This window comes from Ailuropoda melanoleuca, chromosome 4 (assembly GCF_002007445.2).
Source record: "Ailuropoda melanoleuca isolate Jingjing chromosome 4, ASM200744v2, whole genome shotgun sequence".
Lineage (NCBI taxonomy): Eukaryota > Metazoa > Chordata > Mammalia > Carnivora > Ursidae > Ailuropoda > Ailuropoda melanoleuca.
The window spans coordinates 50,144,701-50,164,219 of NC_048221.1; the positions used below are offsets into that span (position 1 = coordinate 50,144,701).

Here is a 19,519-nt window from a genome sequence, read left to right on the forward strand (position 1 = left end):
CTAGCAAATGGAAAAGCCACGGCCAAGTGATTTGACCAGGATCATATACATAATGAGGGTTAAAGCTGAGAATGGAGCCGGGCTCCGTTTAACTTCACAGCCTGGATCAATCCATCGGGCCTCTGCCCATCTGTACGCTGGGAAGAGGGTTCATCTGTTGGGCTTAAGAATATACAGGTGGCTACTGGGCACTGGAAATGTGGCTGGTCTGATGTCAAATGTGCTGTATGTGTAAAAATACATGTCGGATTCTGAAGACTTATTATGAAAAAAGCAATGTAAGATATCTCACTAGTGATTTGTATATTGATTACACAGTGGATTGTGAGTAATTGGACATAACAGGCAAAGTAAATTAGATTATTAAAATTAATGTCACCTGTTTCTTTTTACTCTTTCTTTTTAACATGACTACTAGGAAATTTAAAATCACACATATGGCTCACATTGGGTCTCTGAGCATCATCTCTGTTCTTTTGATGGTGGCTCTGGGGGGTGTATGCCAGGCTCAGAGAGGGGAGAGTTTGCCTCTCCTGGGTTGGGGTGTTGTACTCAGTTTATCAGGTGACTGTATAAGTAACACGACCTAAGACAGCTGAAGGCACCAGGTGCCAGAGATGCAAAATGTAGACGGTGCAGAGGTCTAAAACGGTCTGCATATGATCCCCCCAAACTACCTCTGTGTGAGTTTCAAGACACCCCAAGCTTGGCTGGGTGGCCGTGGGGATCCCAACTCATGGCTTCATGAGAATCTCCATCTCTGGGCCCTAGGCCCCCAAGCAGCATCGTGTTATGACCTGTTTGGGCTTTCGTTTGTGGGATGGAGTTTCTTCAAGAACCCTAAAACAAGGCGATGATAAGGGCCATATCCTTTACCCAGAGCTGCCACTTTCTGGCACCTGTCTGGAGATCTCTTTTCTGTATGAAATTACATCGGCGAGCCCAGTCCAAATTCCAGCTTGGAAACTGACGCCCGCCGTGCCCTCTGGCAGCTCTCGGAGCCAACACCTTGTTTATAAACATGCCCAGGCCTTCATCCTCATGGGGATGTCCTGGCATTGGGGCCCTGGGACCGGGAGTGCAGAGCCCTGCCCTCCGAGGTGGAAAACCATGGGGCCGAGGGCAGAGAATGAGGCTGTGTTGTGAGCCAAGGTTGAGGCGCCCACTGAGATGTCTGGGCTTCATGGATGACCACGGCCTGGGAACAAGGGGCAGTGGGGCTCTGCCAGCCAGGGAGCATTAGGAACACACCCCAGACCCAAGTGTCCACAGTCAACTTTCAGGGCCTTACCACCCTTCATTAAACTGCTTTTAAAACCTCTTCCATTTTCAGCCCATCCCCGAGAGGAGGGGGCTTCCTTAAATCAGATGTCCTTTGGTTTTAGGCTCATCTCTTCCCAACTTCAGGGAGCAACCTCTGAGATAAGTTGCAGAAACACTGCGGCTTTAGTGGGCTTTGAATGCAGATTTCTACTTACGTTGGTGGGATGGGGATGGGTTTGGGCCCGCACGGTGAGATTTGCTTTTTACGTTTTTGCTTTTTTTAAAGTGGAGTTGATGATCAATGTTTAAAAATCAAGAGTTTATATTAAGTCCAGGCTTCTGGCTTCTCTGGAAAAAAATGTGAAAAGTTGGCAATGTGGGGGGGGGTCCTGCCTCTGCAATGTAACACTTGGCTGGGGTGAATAATGGTTGTCCCTGTAGCCCAGGTGTGGCCCCCCGGGCTGCCACAGGCCCTGACTCCCTCGGGGCATATGAGCTCCGGGTTCCTGCTTATGTCTCCTCTCCCAGCTTCCAAGGTGTTAGCTCTACTGCAGGCCCCAGCGCTTGCCCCACGGTCCACCCCCCAGAGCCCCTGCAGGGGGCAGCCAATCCCCACTGCGCTGCCCAGTCCTCCCCTTCTCACCTTCACAGAGTAGGCCAGCGAGATGGTGACGGCCAGAGGGAGCCCCTCCGGCACGGCGACCACCAGCACCGTCACGCCGATGATGAAGAACTTGACAAAGTACTGCACGTAGACGGGCGTGCACTCGGGTAGCCACGGCTTCTTGTTGACCACGAAGGTGTCCACGGTGAAGTAGAGCACCAGGATGATGACCGTGATGGCCGACATCACCAGACCTGAAGCAGGGGTGGGGGGAGACCGGCTCAGAGGCTCTCCTGGGGCTGGGGGCCGTGGGAAGTGAGATAGAGACCAAACACTTGGCCAGGCAGACCCTAGCTCACATCTCAGCTCTGCCACTTACTAGCTTTGTGGCCCGGGGCAAGTCCTTGACCCTCACAGAGCCTCAGTCTCCTCTGTGCAACGAGATGCATGCTTATTTCAGTGGTTTCGCAAGGATCAGATGCCATGAATGCATGTAAAGTGCCTAGCACAGTGCCCAGCACCTCGTGGGCGCTCAAGGAATGTGTGCCGAGACCACGTGGATGAGTTCGAACTGCCGCATAGTTCTCGCACACGATCATGTGCAGCTGGTAGGATTTATGGACTCATCACCCAGGCGCCTGGCAGCTCCTACTTCAGGAACGAGGGACACAGCACTAGAGGGGACGGAGTCCCTGCCCTTGGGAGGCTGAGACCCTGGAGAGGGAGGCAGACAAGAAGCAACAAGCTCGTGAACAAGATCACCCATAGAGGGATAACGCTGTGTAGAAACCCCGCAGGACGACAGGACAGAGAGCGACACGGGCTGAAGGTAAGAAAACCACCCACACGTCCAGCGACAGACAAGTGGGTAAAGAAAGCGTGGTATAGACACACACAGGAGGATGACTCAGCCTTCAAAAGGAAGGAAGTCCTGCCATTTGCGACCGTGTGGATGGGCCTGGACGACATTATGCTGAATGAGAGAAGGCAGACGCCGAAGGACTTACGTGAGGAATATAAATATCAAACTCATAGAAGCAGAAAGTAGAAGGGTGGCTGCCAAGGGCTGTGGGGAGGGGAAGCCGGAGGGTTGTTTTTCGGTGGATATAGAGTTTCAGTTATGCAAGATAAAGAAGTTCTAGAGCTCTGCTCTACAGTCGGGGCCTACAGTGAACAATACAGTATTGTGAGCTTCAAAATCGGTTAAGAGGCTGGATCTCCTCTTGAGTGTTCTGACCGAAAAAACAGAAAACAGAAAGCCCCCGGAAAGAACACAGGGATTTTTGGAGGGGGGGATATGTTTTGTACCTTGCTTGTGGTAATGGCACCACGGGTATACCCGTATGTCCAAACTGACCAAGATGTACACTAAATGTGTATAATTTTTTGTATATTAATTGTACTTCAATAAAGCTTAAAAAAAGAAAATAGAACAACATGGGCTGGTGGGGAGTGACTACTTTAGCTAGGGTGTCCAGGGAAGACTTCCTGGAGGAGGTGGTACTTGAGAAGATTGGGAATGGTGAGAAGGACCAGCCAGATGGTGACCTGCAGAACGAGCCTTCCAGACACAGGAAAGAGCAGGGGGCCCTTTTTTGGGTGAGGACACTGGGGCCAGTGAGGCGAAGGGACCTGTTCAAGGCCACAGGCCAGAGGAGCACCGCAGAGTTAGCAGAAGCGGGGGGCTACCTGCTCGGATCCCCCAGGGTCTCCTGGCCCGTTGGGGGTGCGGCAGATGCTGTGCACACCTGCAGCCTCTGCCAGAGGAAGTTCACACTTCGGAGATCACCGAGTCCTGGTCAGGAAGTACCTGGGATGGCGCCCCGCCCCAAACTGATGGCCAATATTCAATGGCTGAGCTGGGGGTCCCACAGCCCAGCCCCCTTGCTGTGAGGCCAGACGGATCCTGACGACGTAGGTGGACGTGGGGATTTCTCCAGAAAGTATCTGGCTTTTTCCCTGGCCCTGTTGAGTCTCTCACCCTTTATAGGTCTCACCAGAGAGCACCCTCACCCCTAAAAATCCTGTGCCCGCCCATCTCAGGCTCTGCTTCAGGGAATTCAGCCCAAGAGAGAAGCAGAGGTGGGATGTGAACCTAGAAGTGCTCGACCCTGAACTCCACTCTTGGCCAGGCTGAGGAGGGGGAGGGGGATGAGCCAGGGCTTTGAAGGCCATGGGCGGTTCTCATCACTCCATTCCCTGCCCTCCCCCTCCCGGTGCCTGTGCTGTGGTTCTGTGGAGGATGGAGGAAATCCCTGGGCCCATTGCTCCCCCCGCCCCTACCTCCAGCTGCGGAACTTCAGAGCCGGCTCTATCCCCATCTGACAGTCACAGGGGCGGGAAGCCAAGCTCCCAGCAGCCGGGAGCTATCACCAGGCCTCGAGTTTAAATATAGACAGCCAAGCCTGTAATTTGCCTCCCTTCTCCACGCTGTGGTGCCTATAATTAGAGCCGGGAGACAGCCAGGTGGGGAGGCCTTGGTGTTTGCATGTCCTCATGCGGGAGGAGAGGCCAAGGCCATGTCAGCTGGACAGGGCTTGCCTTGCAGCTGGGCTCAGCTTCCTGGGCCAGAGGGGCCACCACCAGCCATCACCTGGAGCTCCCAGCTCAGTGGGCAATTGGGGCTTGTGCTGAGGCTCAGACAGGAGGCTTCTCACTGGGCTCCTGGCACTGCCTTCAACCTCTTCGATCTTTCCTCTGCACTGCTGCCGGTGGTGGTGTGGGGGGGTCAGTCTAGAGCCCCAATCTGTCCCGGCCCTCCCCTGCTCCAACCTACTACTTGAGCGTAAGGAACTTGGCCGGTTGCTGTGGTAGGAAAGGGTGGGTCTCAGGGACCATCTCGTGCCAGCCCCCACTCTGCAGACGAGGCAACTGAGAGCCAGCTTGGGGGCAGGGCCCTGGCTGGGGTCCTGCTGTGTACCCCACGTCCCGCCTTGCACCACCCACTGTGGCTGCACGCTTACCCGCCTTGCCGATCTGCACAGCCAGCTTGGTGAGCTTGCCCTGCAGTACGGATTTCTCCTTCTTGTGCATGTTGGCCTTTTTTTTGTCATCTGCGTCTCCACCCTCGGCACTCTTGAGGGGCTGCATCTCCATGGCGGCTGCCCCGTCCTGCTGTTTGGCTGCAGGGGGCAGAGCACGCACATGCATGCACACACACACACACACACACACACAGACATGCACACACCCAGGTCAGCCGGCAAGGTGGGGATATTGGCACCCCCCCCACCTGCCCTGGGGGAGTGTGGTGAGGCATTCACTCCCTTGCCTGGACCCCTGCATGGCTGGCACAGACATCCTGCAATATGGGGTCTGCCTCTTCCAGCTGGAGACCCTGGTCCCAGGGCCAGTGCCTGCCTCAGACCTGCAATCCAAGTGTGAACAAGGAGTAACACAGTTCCACCTTGGACACCCAGTAGGAGTAGGGTGGTGATCCTTCTGGGGCTGAATAAGCCCACAGATCATTCCCCAAATGGCCCCTCAGCTTTTCCCACATTTACACAACCCCCAGTTGGTTCTTGAGTATGTCGTTGGGATATTAAGTAGTCTCCAGACAGGAGGGACAAAAAAGGGGGCTTAAAAGATAAAAGAGAGTGTCCCTATGGATGGGTGCCATGACCCCTCCTCCTTCAGTGAAGGACTGACTGGTGGGTCTGGGGCCTTACGCCTTAGCCCTTAAGGATCTCAAAGAACCAGCTTCAAGTCTTCAGCTAAACAGGCAGCGTAGCTCCAAGGCTGGGGAAGAGCTGGCTCACAGGTGTCCCCTGTCCTCACCAGTGATGTCTCCATTGGGCCTGGCACCATGTGAATCACAGCCACCCCCTCCCCCCCAAAGATGCCAGGCACCTGCAGGTACGGAACTGTCTGCTTCTAGCCTGACTCTGAGCCAGTGGGGGAGGGGCTGCAGGGACCACAGAAGCCGATGAATACAAAAGGGTTACCTTTGCTCTGGCTGGCGTCCACATTGCCATCCTGCATTTTACCTACACGACAAAGAATTTTAACAGACAACAGAGAACAGACAACACACGTTGATCATCACAAAGACACAACAGGGCCACGAACATTCATGTCACAGATGGAGGAAGGGCCGAGCCGACTCCGTCCCTCCACATGGGGATGCTGGGGAGGCCCTGAGACAAGAGCAAACCTGGCCAATGCATTGGCTCCTGGGTCTGTCCTGATTCTCTGGGGGCTTGGAGAGAGAGCTTCAGTGGGAATTACTTCAGCCCTGAGGGTACTGATTAAATGACAGCCTTTGAGGGTAAAAGGGACCAGAGTTGGCTGGCAGGAAGCAGAGGGGCCCTTAGGTCCCCAGTGATTAATTTGGTTGGTGCCTTTGGTGGGCTGAGAGGAGGCAAAGGAAAAGAGAGAGAGAGAGAGAGAAATTGATTCTAGAAAGGGGAAGACTTTGGTCACTGTGCTCCTTAGTTTCTGGCTCCAGGACTGATGTATGTAGACTTTTACTTTCTCCTTTTCCATCTGGAGGAATGTGAAGCCACAGCAAGGACAACCCCCTGCCCAGATCCATTGAGAGTGACCCATGCCAAGGGTGAGCGAGGGTCCCTAGTGGTGGGCTTTGAGGGGCCCCAAGCATGTCCAGGGGGCTTGGGGGGAGCGCCCTGGCTCTCAAGGGGAGGCTGCTGACCCCTTCCCTCCACTTGGGGGTATGCTCTTTATTCTGAGGTCGACCAGCCCGGGCCCTAGTCGACAGGAAGTTGGGCTGGTGGGCTCCCCCCCGGGTGCCCCCCTGCCCGGCCCTGCATGCCAATGCTGGGGAGAGGGCTGAGCCTGGGGCTGCTCACCTCCTAATCAGGGCTGCCCGGGAGGCCAGAGGCTTTGGGCTGGGTTTGCAGCGTGGGAGGTACTGGTGGTCACTAGTCGGCAGATGAGACACCTGCCTTTACCTGCTGGCACTGCAGAGAGGGGGTTTCCTCCTGTCCCCTTGGTCTGTCCACTGAGCTCACTCAGAGCTCTGCCCATGGGCCTTGCCACCTTGAGAGGAGTCTGAGGAGGTGAGCCACCCTTGGCCATTTGCTGTGAAGGTGACTCTCATAGCTCACGTTCTGGGAGAACCCACCATGTGCCGGGCGCATATAGAGCCTCCATGACATCATCTAATCCACACCACATCCCTACAAGGTCACTGCTGTACTGCACCCATTTACAGATGAGAAACTGCCTCAGAGAGGCACACGACCGGCCCGGGGCCCAGGGGGTAAACGGAGAGCTGGCCCCAAAGTGCATCCATGTTTCCACCCCAGCTGCTATCCCTCAGCCTCTCTGAGCCCAGAGGAGGGGTGTCAAGGCGGTCGTGGTGGGACTGGGCTCCTGAAGCCCCTGTTTTGACACCAACTAGCTGTGTGGCTTTGCCTCTCCCAGTCTCAGCTTCCGCTTCTGTGAAATGGGGGTGCGACATTCAGCTTCCGGAGCACCTGGCAGTGGCCTATAGTAATAACCACCTGCCCATTTTGCATTTTGCAGTGTGTGAGTGTCATCTCTTGCCAGTCTTCCTGAGACCCTGTGGGTGGATGGGGGGATTCTCATCACCCTCATTTTACAGACGAGGAAGCTGAGGCCAAAGGAGGCTCAGAGGCAGCTCTCATTTCTGGAGCACCCTTTTGATAACACTGTGGCTGCCTTACTGGGTCCGTAACACCATCATCACCATCACCGCACCACGCTCTAAGCGACTCAGAGGGGAGAAGTGGCTTTCCTGGATCTCAGCCCTGTGCTATCTCTCCAAGGGAAATGCCGCACTCTTCCCACCGCCTCTCACAGCAAAGGGTCAGTGCCCACGCTGGGGGTGGAAAAGAGAAGGGCCCCTGTTGCTCTAGCGCAAAGTTCTGTTTCCTGCATTAAAAACAAAACAGAAAGAGCCTTTTTAGAGCCAACAGGAATGAACTACAACAATTATCTTTATTTTTAAAAATAATTTTACTAACTGGGCTAAAGGGCATGGGAGGACTCCTCTTGGATACTTGGTTTTAGAAGACACAAAGGGGCCTTATTTGCATTGCATATTATCAGATGCAATAGCCCATGTGTGCGCCCATTAGCCAAGCTAGCAATTTCCTCTTTTATTTCCATAGTGATCACGTGGCCAGAAAAATAATCACCAAGGCATATGTTCGAGGGAGGGAGCAGTGCTGTGGGGGTGCTTCTGTGCAGATGGCCTGGTTTCTCAGAAGCAAGGGACTTATCTGGGGCTTTTCTCAGCCAAAGTAGTGCTCGGCTGGCCCAGGAACTATGGGGGGACAGCAAGATCTGGCTCCATGCATGATCGGGAGGGGGGGCTGCTTCAGGGGAGCTGGGGTGGGGAATTGAGGGGGAGACTCGGAGCCCCTCTGCACCAGATGCCAGACGCAGCTTTGACAAACGGGTCCGTTCTCTCCATGCATCGCCGGGGCCAAGCCGGTGAAAAGCCTGAGCGTGGATGCGGAGGATTCACGGTGAGGCGCCCTGATAAACAAGCCCTGGGGAGACAGAGCACTAACGAGGTGAACAGGGAGATGTTACTTCTCTTGCTTGTGCCTCCGTGACAATTTCAACCAAGGCGATGCTTATGAAAAGCACCACAAAGTGCCTTGTTAACGTCTGGAGTTCAGAGTGATGTATTTCCTAATCGTGATTGCAAGGAATGTATTGAATAGTGATATGTTAATAAATGTAAAAGAAATAATAAAATGCTAACGAGCATCATAATACCTCCAAGATGAACGAACACACCAGCTTTCAGTTGGGAGGGACTTGGTGGGGGTCAGAGGGACTACTGGCCGCTGAGTGTGTTTTCTATACTCACATCCTCCTGATTTGGCTCAGAGGAAGGAGGGCAAGGAATGATTAATTCTCTCATTGACCAAGGCTCAGCCTGGTGCCTCTCAGCCTTTAGTGCACTCTGGCCTGGGGCCTGGAGAGCTTATTAGAGGAGATGCGGTGTGTTCAGGGTGGTATGGCTGTAGACTATGAGGGTTCTTGTTCAGTGGGTCTGGGGTGGGGCCTGAGATTCTGCATTTCTAACAGGCTCCTAGGACGTGTCCAGGCTTCGGGTCCTCTGGTTACATTTTGAGTAGCAATGGCTTAGAGCACTGTTTCCCTAAGTATATTACAGAGACATACCAATCCCACAAGATTCAGCCAGGAAACGTCCTGCAGCCAAATCAGCCTGGGAAGCCCTCCATGGCTAACTTTCCACTATATAGTAGCATATTCAATGTTCTGAGAAGTCCTGCAATAAGGAAGAGACCAATTTTGTCCTATGGTTGTTAAACATTTCTGACTACAGGATCCTTTTCTTGGGGGCAGGACCTATTAATATCCCTGTAAAGTTTATAAGACACACTCCTTTGGGAAACCCTGGATCAGGAAGTGGAGTGTGCACTTAGAGCCAGCAGGCCTGGGTTTGAATCCCAGCTCCGCTACTCTCTCGTCCTGTGACCTCGGGCTAGTGTCTTGATCTCTCTGAGCCTCAGTCTGCCCATCTTTAAAGTGGGGACAATAAACTCTGTATCCCAGGGTTGTCATGAGGATCAAATGAGGCCATAAGCAGGAAATGTTTGCAAACTGCCTGGCGTACAGTAGGTGGTCAAGTTCCCCATCTTTCCTGCAGTTTTTCTCAGGATACTGGGCGTTTTCTGCTACAGTTTGGACATGAAGCTGCCTTACTTTGGGACCAACTAGCCTGGACGCTGTCTATATGTCCACCGTGCCCAGTGGGCTCACTGCTCTGGGGGAAGCAGAACACTGGCTCCTGGGGCGCCTGGGTGGCTCAGTCGTTAAGCGTCTGTCTTCGGCTCAGGGCGTGATCCCGGCGTTCTGGGATCGAGCCCGGCATCAGGCTCCTCCGCTGGGAGCCTGCTTCTTCCTCTCCCACTCCCCCTGCTTGTGTTCCCTCTCTCACTGGCTGTCTCTCTCTCTCTGTCATAAATAAATAAAATCTCTAAAAAAAAAAAAAAAAAAGAACGCTGGCTCCTGTTTCCTTCTCTCCCTGCCTGGGTTTGCCTATATTGGTTCTCCCTGTCATTCCTCGCCACCCCTCCCTGACGCATGACACCTCCCACACCCCAAGCTGTTCTCCTTTCTCCTCCTGTGCCTGAAATAGACCCACACCCAAATTAGCAAGGCGCAGCTCACAGAAATGTCTTGCTTGGCCCCCGACATCTACAAGGTGCTTCCATCATTGGTTACTTTGAATGCAGGTGGCTCAGCCAGAGGCTTGGGGCAAGGGCTGGGAGTATGAGGTAGGACAAGATCGCCACGTCTTCTAGGAGTGGTGAGAAGGAAATGATATAATGGATGAGAAACCCACAGCCAGGTGCCTCGCATGCAGCAATGTTGCAAGAAAGGGTTTTCCCTTCCTTCGATTTCCTGGGGCAACGGTTTTATGATTAAGCCCTACAGCTCTCAGCCTGGGTGACTATCATGCTACCTAATTTGGGGACAGGGGACCTATCTGAGTACACAGAAGCCTCGTCACTCTGAAGATGGGAAGGTATAGAAATAAGAAATCCTCTAAAGGCTTGGAGACAAGTGAATGGGATTCCTTCTTGCCTGTGGGTAAGGAGGTTAAAATGCAGACCCCAGGTACCGTGGCAGCCCCCTACCGCCACCCCTCAACCCCGAGGGGCCCCGTAAGAATGCAGAGACTCAGGACAAATGCTCCAGCACAGGCAACAGCAGGAAACACCAGTCCACGTCCAAGGGACAGAACCAGGCCCGAGCCCAAGCGAGCCCCTTGCCCGTTCACTCCGAGAAAGAGAAGAGGAAGAAATGTTTATCAGTGGCTCAGCCATGCTATGGGGTGGGGCCAAAGAGCTGAACCCCGGCCTGGGTCCCCCTGCCTCGAGGGAATTTTCGAGTCGAGGACTGGAGCCTTCACGAGGGACCCAGATGCCAGCTTCAGCCCAGGTCCTGACCCCAGGCCTTCTTCCCCAAGCTGGGGCCAGGAGTGTGCTTAGGAGAGGGCCACATTGGGTGGGATGCCGCTTCTTGGGAGCCAAATCTGAAGCCCAGGGTATGTCCCTCTTCCGGGCTCCACTGGGGGGTTAAGGGCCCCACAGGAGCCAGTGCCATTTTGGCAGCCGCAAGCGGACCTGGCCATGCTGATTCCCCAGTGGTGGCTTCTCTCTTAAGCGCCTGCCCCACGTGGGAGGACAATTGTCCCAGAGCTGCCCATGCACATCCAAGATCTGTGCGGTCCAGAACAGGGAGAGGCAAGCTCAGAGTTGGGGGTGGGGGAGAGAGACGCCCATCCAACCGAGACCGAGAGCTTGCCATCGGAGACGTACCATTGACTAGGCTGGTATTTGCACTATCTGCAGCATTTGAACCTGCTGCATCATCGGCCGCTGTGGGGGTGGGAGGGATGGAAAATGCAGTGTGTCACCATGGAGAAAAGCAACAATGCAGATCAGCAACAACAATAACGACATGAACCAACTTGCGGGCAATAACATGACTACATTCTTAAAAAAATAAATCTCAGTTGGAAATCAAGAAACTTAAATTTGGGGGGGTTGGAGGTGAAATGTTCCCATAGAGATGCCATAAAAATCAGGGGAAAAAACTCAGACATGGAGGGTCCTTGAAATAAAACATGGCAGATGATCAATGTGGTTAGGTAGGATGGCACCGTTCTGTGCTAAGGTCTGGAGCGATGCACCCCTCTGGCCATGCCAATTAGGCAGGTCCCCATCAGAGAAGCTTCTATGAGAGGGCATTTGGGTGCCCATCAGGGCCAGAGGGACCCATGGCCAGGAGTCATTTCGAAACATTCAACAACCGGCGTGGGGCAGGCACCTGCCATTCTGATCAGGTACTTGCTGTGACCACCATCGCTGTGTCCCAAAGGGACCATCCAGTGGTGGTGGTGACAGAGGACTCAAGCCATTGACTCAGGCCACTGCCCACGGCCACCTCCTCCTTCCTAACCAGCACTCTAAAGATCGCCTTGGTCACCCCCATATGAGATGCCCCATCATTGAATAGGTGACATCCAGCATGTCGCACTTTGTGCATGAGACAGAGAAGGTATTAGCAGGTTTTCCTGCTAAAAACGACATGAGATGGTCAAATGCACTCTGGCTGTTCCCTCTTGGTGGGGGGGAGGTGGGTTGTGTGGGAAGGAGACGGAAGAGACTAGAGGGTGAGGTGCCCAAGCTGTGCGGTGAGGGGTGGCCGGGACGGGCTCTGCGGGGTGTGCGCAGGAGAGCAGGGCTGTGGGGGCACGTGGTGGTGAGCGGTGCACCGCACGCGGGTGTGGGGGACTGAGGGCTGTGTGGAGTCGGTGTGGAGACGGTGGGGGTGCTGTGTGCTGGCTGGCAGGGTAAAGCACCGGAATGGCAAACAGGCAGAGTGAGGTGCTGGTGCCTCCAGCAGGGCTGGCATCACGTGGGGGGACAGCGGAGGGTCTGGTGGGTCAAGGAGCCTCTTCCAGCTGTGTGCTAGCAGTCTAGGGCCATGGCTCGGGGGTCAAAGGCTGCTGCTATTTCTAAAAGACCCATCTACCCTGAGGGGTGTCTTACTGTACCTGGTAGCTGAAGGCCATCCCCCTTCTTCACACCTGTGTGATGATTTTTGAGACATGTTAATGAAGAGAAGCACATACAGCCTCACCTGCACGTACACACACACGTGGGCGTGCGCGCGCGCACACACACACACACACACACGCATGGCCGCACGCCTGTGGTCATCCTGACATGGGGGCCCGCGATGGAGGTGGAGGTGATGAGATGGGAGTGCAGAGGGGGCCCAGTCCTGGCCATGCTGCTCATGGGCGCTTGAGAGGCTGGGCTGACCCCCGTCTTCCTCTGCCATGGCCCCCCCACATCCCACTTCTTCCCTCTACATGGACACCCCCATCTCGCTGGGGTGCAGGTGCGTGTTCAATAAAGGACTCTGACCTGTGCTTCAGGGCAGGGGAGGCCTGTCTTCCTACCGAAATCTTTGAGAACACAGGTCTGGCTTCTGCCCTTCACCCAGCCCCAGTGAGGCCAAGAAAAGGGGCAAAGCCTGCCTCAGTCTGCCGTACCCTGCCCACTGCCCCTATCTGCCCAACTGTCTGCGCCCTGGGGCCAGAGCTGGCCACAGCTTCCACCTCACTCTGTGGACGCTGTCCTGACACCCTCTGGGCCTCTTGACCAGGACTGCGTCCTTAGTAGTTTCAACCTCAGCTGTCTCCTGGTTCTCTCCAGCCTCTGGACTTCCCTGAGGCCAGCTCAGCTCTACTGTTCCTGATGGTGGGGCTGCCATAATCTTAGGGGGACCCCTCTAGAAAATGGGGTACTGCCCTTGGGCACAAGTAACCTTTGGTTATAACCCAGGCTCTGTGCTTGTTTGGCTGCAGAGAGCTGGAGGTAGCAGGGCTGCCCCTGAACCTCAAGGAGGGGCCATCTACATTCTCATCTCCTTCCCCAGATGGTCTGGCTGTTGGGGACCCCCTTCTGAAGCTTGGGGAAGGAGACAGGACAAAAGACTGAAGATGTGAGAGGGGTCTGTCCCTGAGACTGAGCGTAGGTGTTGGCGAAGGGGCCGGCTGTGCTGGGGCCAGAGGCCTGGGCCTTCGGATTTGGGCCTGGCCGGATGGGGATGCCTCCCTCTGCTCTGAGAGGCCGTTGTAGCCCAGGCTACCAGCCTGCCGCGCTGAGGGGGAGCCCGGGGAGTAGGAATCTTATTTCCAAGGTAGAGGAGCGGCCAGGACCCAGGCAAGGTGGCAGCTCTGGGAGGTGGGGTGAGAAAGCAAACCACAAGTTTGGCCACCTTTCCTAGAATGTCCTCTGCCCCCATCTGGGCCAAGTCTGTGCTGGGGGTGGTTTGCAGCTCTGCTCTGTGGAGTTGAGGATAGTGGTCGGAGTAAGCACAGGTGGGGCTCTCTACTCCCTGTCAGGGCTGATGAGGGGACCAGGGCACACTTGAGGCTGGAGACTCAGCGAAGTGCTCAGCACCCCGAGCCTGGCCTGAGGAGGAGGGTCCTCCATGACATGACCGGACAGACAGAGACTGGGACAAGACCCTGGAGATGGAACAGACAGAGCCCTCCTGGCCCAAGCAGGGCCTCAAGGATGCAGGAGGCGGCTGTTGGCACAGGGCGTGGACACAGAAGGCACTCAATAACTATTTTGTTGAGTGAATGAATAAACAACAAAAAAAGTGACCTGAGAGCTCCTCTCCTGGTCCGTGAGGGGGTCATGCTTACCTTTCTTGTCTTTCTTCTCTTCCTCCTCACCACCAGCCCCCAGCAGGGTGAAGATGATGCCAGTCTGAGAATTCACACCCACGGCAGTCACTACCATCCGTCCAGAGCCCTCCATCACGTGGGTCCCTGGGGAAGGGTACGAAAGCCAAGTTACCATTGCATGGGCCCAAGCCCCCTCCCCAGAGGAGTGGAAGGAACTGGGTCCCGGAAAGCTCCTGGCTCTTTGCCTGCAGAGAGTCTGAGGTACCACCCACGGTTAGGGTTCAAACTACGTATGTATGGCAGGTCCTTTGAAGAGGCTTTCACTTTGGGACAGAGCTATAATGCGCCCAGGACTCAAACACCGCTACACCTCACTTCTCAGGCCTACCACCTACTACTTTCTCCTGGAGAGTCACCTCCCCCGTCTGTCCTAGACCGGACTGGAAAGGGCCACTTAAAAAGGGGTCTACTCCCTCCTGAAGATCTGGGAAAGAACTCAGGGCTCTAGGAACTTGAAAGAGAAGACGATGGCATCTTTCTTTTCACAAATGTCTAGTTGAAATTTAGCATTTCCACCGGCTATGAACACAGGCAACCAACCGCAGGAGTGTCAGGGGCCCACAACGCCATCACATGCGTTACAAAGGGCACGGTTCTCTGTCCTATGATTTTGCAGTTGCTGCAATCATTTCTGCTCATCCTGATCTTACAAGTACAGAGGTTGTTAGACCACCTGCCAGACCTTGTTATTAGCGTGCTGACCAAAAGCACATACGTTACTCTATCACACATTGTTTATTAACTATTTCAATATAATGGACTTCCTTTGTGATCCAGTGTGTTTTATTTTACGTGTTTTAAAGCTTTACTCTGGGGGGTGGTACACGCTAACACTAGACCTCCCCAGGCTCCGTGGTGCAAGAAAACCCCTCTGGTAGAATTTTAGGATTTTCAAACTGGGTTTTAAAGGGCCCTGGAATTCTTCTGAAGGGCAGGAGAGTGGGCTGAGGGGGGCGAGGGAGGCCTCTGGTCAGAGCGGCTCCACTTTTATTCATTCTTGGGGTTTCTGTGTCAGCCGCTGTGTGACAAGAGGGTCTCATTGCTACTGTGACACTGGCCCCTCCACCTGCCGGCGCAGGGGGCAGCTGGTCCAGGGTTCACTTTGGGGGTTCGTGCCAGAGTGAGGATAAAATGCAAAGGTAAAGCTGCTGAAAACTGTGCTATATACACATTATAGAATATTATTTGGACTTCCAAGGGAAGGAAATTCTGACACAGGCTACAACATGGATGAGACTCGAGGACATCAACGCTCCGTGCAAGATACCAGGCCCAGAAGGACAGCTGCTGTGGATTCTGCGGCAGGAGCCCTGTAGAGCAGTCAAATTTGCAGGGACGGAGAGCGGAATGGTGGTTGCCAGGGGCCGGGGAGGGAGGTTTCGGGGGGCTACTGTTCATCAGTTCTGGAGGTTCCATTTTGCACTATGAAGAGTGCTGGAGGTGGACGACGGTGATGGTGGCACAACCGTGTGAATGGCCATAATGCCCCGGACCTGTGCACTTAACAGTGCTTAACATGGTACATCTTATGTGTGTTTCACCATGATAAAAGAGTTGGGAAAAGAAAAGCAAGCCCGCTGAAGCTGTGGCCTCACTGAGGAAACAAGGTGAGCCCGGGTTGTGGTGGGGGGCAGCTGGGACCCAGCCTGGGAAGTGGCCGACTGCTACGGTGGCCTGGTTCCAACAGAGGAGACGCGGGCACAGCCAGCCCTCTATCCTCAGGCTAGTGCTGGGGACGCGTCACTGTGTCCCAGGAGCTGTCACAGACCCACAGGCCACTCACAGGGTCGACCTGCGTGGTGTCCCCTGCAGCGGGCTCCGGGCCGCCTGCTCAGCCTGCCAGTGGCCCTGCTGTTTAGTCAAGAATCCAGGTAACTGCAGTTTGCACCTACAGGCACCCATTTTTTTTTTTTTTATTTAAAATTTTCCTACCCTAGGTAGAAAGCTCTCTTCAATGCAGCATGCGTTTCCTTCCCCAACAGAGAGGGGACCATCTCAGGCCATCTCAGTCTGCACAGGAAGAACCAGACCCAGACCGGGGCTGAGGGCTAAAAGGCCCTGATGATTCGTTTTTGTTGTTGTCGTTGTTGTTTTTAAAGATTTTATTTAATTTAATTTAATTTAATTTAATTTAATTTAATTTAATTTATTTATTTGCGAGAGAGAGAGTGTGAGAGTGAGCACACAAGCAGGGGAGGGGCAGAGGCAGAGGGAGAAGCAGACTCCCCACTGAGCCAGGAGGCTGATGTGGGGCTCCATCCCAGAACCCTGGAATCATGACCTGAGCCGAAGGCAGACGTGTGTGCGCGTGGCTGTATGTGTGTGTTCCAGCCCCTTGCCCTCTCAGATTTCATGATCTCAATATCCTTTACAGACAGACAGATGGACACTCTCCAGGGAGTTCCTTCATGGTGGGTAAAGGTCAGTCTGTCTATCTGTGCGTGGGTAAACCAAGTCAGGCCGGCTCCCAGAGGGGGCACCAAGCCCTGTGAGCCGTAACAGAACCCAGATGTTCAGATGGTGAGCTCTTCGGCTGGCCCCTTGTTCTTGTGTCTCTGGGCAGGGAATAGTGGGGACCACAGGATGACCTTGGACACTGACCGAAGGCTGAGCAGCCCAGGCAGATCCTGGAGCCCATCTGCTCACCCAAGGGGCGAAAACTGGGAGAACCAAGGCCCACTGACAGGACTTGGTGATTATAACTTGCTGACAAGACTTCCGTGCACTGGCTCAGCTCGTGCGAGGTAGGCACTGTGAAATACCAGCAATATTAGACAGATGAGGAGCCGGAGGTCCAGGGAGGTCACGTAGGGGGCTGTCACTGGATCTTTCAAGGTGAGGGAGGAACACATGACACTGATTTGGAGCACAGACGCCAGCGGCCGTGGCCTGTGCTGACCTCCGTAGGACACCTTCTGTGTGCTAGGCATGGAGCTAAACCCTTCACAGGCTGTCATCTCCTTAGACCCCACCCTGACCCTGTGTTTACAGAGGAGAAAACTGACGTTCAGGGAGATGTGGCTTGCCCAGGGTCCCTGGCTGGTGGGGACAGAGTCAGGATTTGAATGCCCCTCTGTCTCTCGAGCTGATTCTCTTTGTCACATACCAGTCTCCACCTCAGGAAGCCAGGACCTCGAACCCTGGTCTCAAACACATCCGGAAAATGTTTGCTCTGCCTGGGTGGTAATGCGGAGGCCGGTCCCCACCTCCCCAGCCCTAAACAGGATGGAAAAATACACAGGGGGGCCAATTTCCACCCAAGATAATCAGACCCCAAATCACCTTCTAATCTAATCACTCCCATCACAGCAGGGAGCTGGCAGCTCTGCCCCAGGAGGAGGCAGCCTCTGGCCACAATGTGGGACACGGGGCGTGGGGGCACGGGATGAAGGCACAGCATGTGCCCTGCTCAGCCTTAGATGAACCTCGGGGTGGGCCTCCAGGCCCCAGCATTAGATGGGCCAGGGGAGCTCTGCCCCAGCAGCTCCCCCCGCCCCCAGCCATGGCTCTAACCACTGTCCCCCAGCCCAGACACCCTCGGTAGCACCTTCGAAGTCCAATACCTCTCAGCGCTCCTTGGGTGAGACCCCCACCTGTTACCGACCCTTGACCACTGATTCCTGCCCGTGACCTCTACCCTGGGAGCATGCAGCTCACTAGGGATTTGTGTTCAGTCCCTCACCTTGGCTCACGTAGTTACCCCCTCCTGAGCGCCCTTCTCCCTCCTCCGGCCTGGCCCCAAACCTCCTCTAAGCTCGGGATGAAGGCCCCTTTTAGGTGGCCTTCCCTGACCTCCACTTCATCTCTCTGCTCTGAACTGCCTCACCCGCAGTTTCCCCTGGGGGTGCTTCCAGGCCTGGCTCCCCCACTAGACTGTGCACTCCTTGAGGGTAGGTTCTGCGTGCGAGTCTCCCCTTAGCAGAGCCCAGCTTGTAGCTGGAACTCCAGCACATTCTTTACTGCTACCTTCTTAAACTCCATGCCCCTCATAAGCCATCTTTATGGTTTTGCAAAAGATCAGATTCAATCCAGCCTCGCACTCTCCCCACCCCTCACTGGGCCGTCCCCTCCCCTCCCGGGACCTCAGAGCCTGCTGCCCCTCCTAGTAGAGGAAGAACTGAATGGACCAGGTCACCCCCTGCAGCAATCACACCCCAGCTCTAAAATACCCCTCAAAGGGCGATGTTTGACCCCAGGGCTGCAGCTCTAATGTTAGAACCAAGTCAAGGTCGATCGATTAAATCTTCCAAAGGAACACTCAGGTCTCCGGGTAGTGACAGAGGTGAGAACCCTTTGGGTGTTGGTCCGGGGGTCCCTGGCAGGGCCTTGCACCAGGACCCCAAAGTCCATGGTCCCTTGGCACCATCCTGTAGCCCCCACCTCCTCTAGTCTCACAGAGCCCCTCAGAATATGGGAGCACAAGGGGTGGGTAGATAGAGGGCGCTCTGGGCCGAGGGGTGGGTGGGACCTGGGAACCAGTCTGCTGTCTGCTTCTGCTTTGCTGTGTGACCTGAGGCCAGCCCTCTCCTTTCTGGACCTCAGTCTGTCCTCTGGAAAACAGGGAGGTCTAACTTATGTCATCACCTCTCAGCGATGAAGTCTGGGCACCAAGGGTCCCAGAGAGACAGGGCCACTCCTGGGTGGGGTAGGGCAGCCTCCATGAAACCGCTGCATCTCGGGAGTTTGGATCTCAATTTGGACGGGGCCAGGGGAGGCCTCTGCGGACAGACGGACCGAGTGTGGCACTTCCTGCCTGGGGCCACACTCGGTCGCTTGAGGGACACATGTGGCGGAACGCCAACTCTGTGCCAGGCTCCGGGGCCTGCAGGGAGGTCTCCGCCCTCCGGGAGCTCACAGTGTAGCTGAGGTTGAGGGGAGCAGACAGGAACACAGACGAACCGCAACACACGACGACAGAGACCCTGGGCCCAGAGGACTGGCGGGGCACAGCCCAGGGAAAGGTGGGGGGGTGGGACAGTGTGATGGCAGCAGAGACGCTGGGCTGAAGCTCAGGGCTGTGAAGGAGGAGCAGGAGAGAAGCTGGATCGTGGCGTGATGGGAGCAGAGGGCTGCAGAGTTGGGTCTTCTTGGTGTTCAATGGGGAGCGACTGGGGAGTATTTCTGGGGCAGGGAGGGAGAGCATTAATATTTAGTGAGCACTCCCTTTGTGCCAAGTACGAGCTGAGCTACCTTCTCCACGGGGCTGTCATAATCACCCTGTGAGTGACCATCACCACTCTCATTTCACAGACAGGGAAGCAGCCCCGAGAGCTCATCCCTGCACCCAGCCTGGGAGGGCAGAGCCGGCGTGGCCTGGGGTGTGGCACCAGTTCTTTCCACCTTGCTGGGAAGGCTTGTAGGTGCAGTTGGAGGCAGAGCTGTTTGGACCATACTGAGGAGAGATATGGAAG

The 19,519-nt window shown here is 55.0% G+C and overlaps 1 protein-coding gene across 3 annotated transcripts in view; it reads right to left on the minus strand.

Annotated features, from left to right (window-relative positions):
- ATP2B2 (ATPase plasma membrane Ca2+ transporting 2) overlaps positions 1-19,519 on the minus strand; it is a 164,966-nt gene that overhangs the window by 39,883 nt on the left and 105,564 nt on the right. Inside the window, exons 6-11 of one of the 3 annotated variants that reach the window (XM_034658770.1) lie at positions 14,067-14,192; positions 12,399-12,431; positions 11,158-11,217; positions 5,812-5,853; positions 4,831-4,989; positions 1,907-2,121 (exon numbers count right to left, since the gene is read on the minus strand). In XM_034658770.1, the coding sequence (XP_034514661.1) occupies positions 1,907-2,121; positions 4,831-4,989; positions 5,812-5,853; positions 11,158-11,217; positions 12,399-12,431; positions 14,067-14,192 (635 nt within the window). The remainder of the gene's footprint in view (positions 1-1,906; positions 2,122-4,830; positions 4,990-5,811; positions 5,854-11,157; positions 11,218-12,398; positions 12,432-14,066; positions 14,193-19,519) is intronic. The other 2 variants (XM_034658771.1, XM_034658772.1) reach the window with 2 other exon arrangements.